Raw genomic sequence first — 6,163 nt, forward strand, 5'->3', positions numbered from 1 at the left:
CTCCAAACTATTCTTTGGTTCAGCAGATACCAGCACAAAACAGAGACAAAGTACCAGGCAGCGGGGTCGCTGTCGTCCTCAACCTAGGCGAAGCGGAAGTGGTCCTTGAAAATTACCTTCCCAAGAAACTTGCATTTGAAATATATTTCCTAGTTGTAATAGTAATTCTAAGCCGCCTTTTCCTAAACTACATACCTAAACAGAGACACAACCACATTTTCGTCCTCAGCACAATCAAGGATCGGCTCCCTTGAGAGAAACACCTATTCTTCTAGCTGCGGAAACCCACGGAACCAAGAAGCTGAGGGCACTGTTTCTGGGGCGCGCTCTTCTCTCAGAAGGACAAGCCTCCCGGCGGCGTTGCCGTGGAGACAGAGCTCACCGTGTGGATGTGGCAACTCGCAGTAGCACAGCCTTTGCAGACTATCTGCAGCAGGGGCTCACAGGACCGACGCCAAGATGGTTAGTGGCTCTGAATAGTAAGGGTGGGGGATTTCGAATAGGTTTGTACCTGGGTTTAGAGCTCTCAACGCACTATTGGGTAGAATCTAGGTGTAGACGTCTCTAGAGGACGATCCCTTTATCCTTCCAGTGTTTCCACGGGGAATAGGGAGGGATGCGAAGAAATATACCTCGATGCTCTCTTCCCTCCTGCTTCTTCATTTCTCGATACTAGATTGTGAACTGGAAAAATGAGTCTTGGAAGACCGAGATAGTAGAAGCTGCGTGAGTGTCTCTTGTGGATAAAGTTGTTGGAAGTAGCTATTCGGTTCTACTTCAGTAGAAGGTGATGGTATCACCTTTTAGTAAAATGCGTATTTAAAAAAAGAATCTGAATAGCCTTCCTAGGGTTTGTCATGTAGAGCTGACTGAGAACTGTTACTCTCAGTTTAAAAATGACTTTTGATAGAACAGTCTTTGCTATTTGTTTTACAGATGCTTTCAAGGGCCAAACCCGCTGTGGGCGGGGAGTCACCGAATACTGACAAAAGAAAGAAGAAAGGAAGGAAGATTCCAAAACTAGAGGATCTACTTTCACAAAGAGATTTCACTGGCGCCATTACCCTATTGGAGGTAATGTCCAAAGAAGGTTTACTTCTAAGTCTGGTGGATGGTGGGTTGAATGCTGCTTACTATGCTACTGGGACAGGTGGGCACATTATGGGTAATCCAAATAAATAGCTAGATGCATATTCCAGACTCCAAGTTAACTATAAACCTGATGAAATATAAAACATTTTGGACTGGAGAAGGTGGCTCAACAGTTAAAAGGACTGTGTTCTTCCAGAGGACCTTAATTCCCAGCACTCACATGCCTGCCCACAGCCATTAGTAACTAAAATGTCAGGGGATTTAAGGTTTCTGGCTTCCTTCAACACCAGAGACACATATGGTGCGTAGACATACATGAAGACTTGTATACATAAAATTAATTTTTTTTCTAGTTCCAGAGAAGAGGAATCTAATCTAAAAATACAGTATTACATATAACAGTGTCAGTTCACACATTATTTACCATAAATCCTGAGTGATTTGTAACTTCTTCCTTTTTACATTTTGGTTAAAAAAAAAGCGATTCTACCATTTATAATTTAAAACTATTATAAACCCATAAAACATTTCAACTCTGCATGGCAGAGTCATCATTTTTTTTTAAACCAATGCTGGGTGTAGATTTCTCTTTTTAATATGCATTGGAAGTACCAAGGATAGTTAGATGTTCCTATTTCTAGGCTATTGACTTTGAATTCACTAGCTCAGCAGTGATGCACAGGAAGCTGCATTTTGGGTAAATAGTCTGAGAAATCTGACATAAAGTTGTCCTAGGAGACTGAGCTTTGGGAAACTGCTTGTAGAAAGTACACAGTACAGTAGAGCACAGGGTGCACCAAGGGATAAAGAGTTCTGACAGCCTGGTCCTGTTATCCTATGCTGCAATCTATTGTATCAGATTTTTTCCACCAGCCCCACTATTGTGAATCTATAGTCAGGCAACTCTGAAACTGTTCATAATAATTGTTTGATTAGCTTTATGCATGTTTCTACATGTGAAAAGAATCCTATGTCTCTTACTAGTGCTTTGATATTGAGCCCACTTGTTTGGCTTTTGTGTGTCAGCTCTCATCTTTGGCAGTAGTGAGTTGCCTTGGAAGAACCTTCTAGCAGTGCAGGTCAGAGGACTGAATACCATGCACATGTCTATTTGTTGTTGTTTGTTTGTTTTTAAGACAGAGTTTCTCTGTGTAGCCCTGGCTGGCCTGGAACTCTGTAGACCAAGCTGGCTTCAAATTCAGAGATCCGCCTGCCTCTACCTCCTGAGTGCTGGGATTAAAGGTGTGCACCACCACTGCCTGGCTGTCTCATTTCTTTTGTAAATTAGCTTACAAAGCATTTCCATTGACAGTTTTAATTGACCCTCTCCCCTCCTCCTCTAGCCTGTCTTCTCACTCCCTACTGCATACCCCTTCAAACACCCACAGCCCGGCATATTTCTCTTTGCATTTTCACATTAAAACATTTAAAAAAAATTGTGTTTAGTTTGTGTCTGCGTGTGGGTACGTGCACCCAAATGCAAGTGCCCACAGAGGCCAGAAGAACTGGATGCTCTAGACCTAGAGTCATACAAAGTTGTGAGCTGCCTTATGAGGGTTCTAGGAACTGAACTCAGGTCCTCTTGAAGAGCAGCAAGTGCATACATACACCAAATTAAAAATAAAAATACTGGGCTGATTAAAGATGAAAACAAGCCAGGCAGTGGTGGCGCATGCCTTTAGTCCCAGCACTTGGGAGACAGGGGCAGGCGGATTTCTGAGTTCGAGGCCAGCCTGGTCTACAGAGTGAGTTCCAGGACAGCCAGGGCTACACACAGAAACGCTGTCTCGAAAAACAAAACAAAACAAAACAAAACAAAAGATGAAAACAAAGCAAAACCAAAAAAGTACAAACAAACAAACAAACAGCTTAGGGAAGGTGAGGATTTATTTAGCCTATAATTCCAGGTTACCATTCATATTGAGGCAAGTCTGTGCAGGGACTTGAAGGCTGGCCTGCTTGCAGTTCTATCCACTATTACCTCTGTATAAGGAACTCACTTTACAATCAAAGAAGCCCTGTGTTTTGATTTGGTTTCTATGAGACAAGATCTCAGTTTAAGCAGGCCTTAAACTCACTATGTAGATCAGGCAGGTCTTGAACTCATAAGATAGATCTGCTTCTGCCTCCTGAGTGCTTTGGTTAAAGATGTGCACCACCACATCAGGCTAAGCATTTACCACCATGCCCAGCTCCCTAAATTGTTTTGGTCAGGGTCTTTATCACAGCAAAGGGAATGAAACTAGGACACATGGTAATTGAGAATCCTTCTCAGACCTTTTCTCTGTAATAAAACTCATTTTTTATCAGCCGAGGAATTCCTACGTTTTTATGATGGACACAAATAAGGCTGTCTTCTGGACATCTTTAGCTTGTCTAGTTTGTAAGCTAGCCTGATTGGGCTAACAGAATGCTGTCATGGCCTGTCCTCAGAGAAGTGTGTGTGTGTGTGTGTGTGTGTGTGTGTGTGTGTGTGTGTTAACAGAATAAGACAGAAGTGTGAGATTGGATGCAGCAGAGCCCAGTGGTGGGAGGCTGGGCTTTGGAGGCAGACATGAATTTAAGTCTCATTAACACAGGGCGTGGCTATGGGATCATAGAGTCATTGCTTGGCCTCTAACCTTTGGCTACTTGGCTTTAAATTTTTGATATAGGTTTTGGACATCATCCAGAATTATTAGATTACTCACATACTTTCTGGAGTAAGGTGCTAGCAAACACAGAAAAACAAATCCAGAATGTCTGGGGGGAAATGGAGTTGTATGCCAATTAGAACGTGACTGTGCCGACTCCTGCCAGTGTGGCTTAATTGAGCTGCGTGTTGTCCAGCCTCTAGGAGCATTCTGCTTGTTTACCAATAACTCAGCTTACCTTTACAAAAACAAAACAAAACTCCCAAAGCCTTTATTAATAAAATCTTTTTTGTGTTTTTTTCCATGAAATTGTAATGTGAAGTTTAAACGCCACGTTGGGGAGCAAGAAGACGACAGTAATCTATGGATTGGATACTGCGCTTTTCACCTGGGCGACTACAAGCGAGCTCTGGAGGTTAGTGGGGAGTCCAACGGTGTTTACGAGGACATCATACGGTAACACGCATGGTATCAGCCAAACAATGCAGGAGGAAACAAAGTAAAAAGAAAGAAAATGCCCTATCTGTCTTCTCCAATCCTCTGTCCTTTAATACAGGCATCCATTGATCCTCCTTACTGTACTGATTCAGAGAGGGTGGGGAAGGTAACAGAACACATGGAATATTGTTTCTAAGTCTTTTTGGAAGAAGCACTCTGATACCAGTGTGAGAGGAAGAGAGGAGCTGGCCCTGGTAGACTGAAGCCAAGATAGCCCCTGAGGGGCCTCAGCCCCAGGTCCAGTTTGCATTCTCATTTCATATTCTAAAACCACAAAGTTGTGCAGGCAAGCTAGAAGCTGCAATGACAATCAGGGGCAGGCACAGGTTGTTAAGGGCAACAACCAGTTATTTCAGCTGTGCATGTGAAGTCATGCGGCAGACAGGTATTACAAGCAGTGCTTTACATAAACCACTAAATCAGTCAATATATCAGTAGCTAATAATTAGTCTTTTCTACGTTTTTCTGGTTCAGTATGAAAGTGGAGGAGGAAATATGTGTAAGTGGGAATGTTTGGAGGAGTCAGAAGCTAGGCTAGAGGAGGAGGGGAGGGTGCTTAAAACCATCCATGAGAACGCTGTAGGGAAGTGTGAGACAGCCAGGCAATGGTGGTGCACACCTTTAATCCCAGCACTTGGGAGGCAGAGGCAGGCAGATCTCCTGAGTTTGAGGCCAGCCTGGTCTACAGAGTGATCTCACTCTGAGGTCAAGATACTGAATTCCTGGATAGTCAGGTCTACAATGAGAGACCCTGCCTAAATAAATAAATTAATAATAGGCAAATATTTATAGAGAATTTTCCTGCTCAACTTCTCACTTTGATATATATATTAAAATACTTGTATAAAACCCACAAACTATAAACTATGATCAGGTATAGCACTCCAATATACTGTCTGAGTATTTAACACATTTGATAGTATTATTTATGCATAGTATAAGTTAGTATTTTAAAATGATTTTAAATACAATCCAAAAGTAACTTTATAAAAAGGAGAAGGGCTCTATATGGTCTGGCATGTGAGTCTGTATCTTACTTGCCCTTTATTTTTACATGTATGCTACTGAGACTCTGTAACATGTTAGCATTCACATGAGACTGAACTCAGGGTCTGGCACATGTCAAGTGTGTGTTCTACCATTGAGGTGTGCCTCTGTATTTCACAGTCATTTAAAAATGAGTTTTATATTTATTTATTTTAGTGTATGAGTATGAGTGTTTTGCCTGCATGTGTGTATATGAATCAGGTTCACACCTGATACCTGTAGAGACCAAGAGGTCATTGGGTCTTTTGGAGTTGGAGTTACAGATGACTGTAAGCCATCATGTGGGTGTGAGAATGGAACCTGGGTCCTCTGCAAGAACAGCCAGTGTTCTTAGCCATCTCTTTAGAAGCCCCATCTGTATGTCTTTTTAAGTTAGCAAAATAAATTTCAGTCATTTTAATTTCTGAAGGTTTCTAAGACATTTTAGAAATGAGGAAAATACAAAGTGTAACTTTCATGTACAAGAAACAAAGTGTAAATTCTGTGTACGAGAGGCCTGTTTGGGTAGAACCTCATGTGAGTGTAACCTCTTCTGGTGGATAATGGCTGAGGAGATCCCCAAAGTGTAAGCTGCTCTGAGAGAGAACCCTCCCATCACAGAGGATGGACACTTGCTTTACCGTCAAGCACGGCCATCACCACATGTCTGTTACAGGAATATGAAAACGCAACCAAGGAGGAGAACTGCAATCCGGAAGTGTGGGTGAACCTGGCCTGCACCTACTTTTTTCTCGGGATGTATAAGCAAGCAGAAGCTGCTGGGATTAAAGGTAAAGAGGGCTTTTTATGGGTCATCTTAGTGGCTTGTCCGCTGCTATCATTCCTCTCTGTCTTGTGGCTTGTCCACTGCTATCATTCCTCTCTGTCTTGTGGCTTGTCCGCTGCTATCATTC

General features: G+C 42.4%; 1 protein-coding gene across 1 annotated transcript in view; it reads left to right on the plus strand.

The window, feature by feature from the left end:
• The first annotated feature begins 348 nt into the window (after positions 1–348).
• Positions 349–6,163, plus strand: part of Ttc26 (tetratricopeptide repeat domain 26) — a 50,437-nt gene continuing 44,622 nt past the window's right edge. Inside the window, exons 1-4 of the mRNA XM_028768409.1 lie at positions 349–462; positions 937–1,074; positions 4,048–4,140; positions 5,926–6,040. Coding sequence (XP_028624242.1) covers positions 460–462; positions 937–1,074; positions 4,048–4,140; positions 5,926–6,040 — 349 coding nt within the window. The 5' untranslated portion in view covers positions 349–459. The remainder of the gene's footprint in view (positions 463–936; positions 1,075–4,047; positions 4,141–5,925; positions 6,041–6,163) is intronic.

This window comes from Grammomys surdaster, unplaced genomic scaffold (assembly GCF_004785775.1).
Source record: "Grammomys surdaster isolate TR1022 unplaced genomic scaffold, NIH_TR_1.0 186, whole genome shotgun sequence".
In the NCBI taxonomy this organism is placed as follows: domain Eukaryota; kingdom Metazoa; phylum Chordata; class Mammalia; order Rodentia; family Muridae; genus Grammomys; species Grammomys surdaster.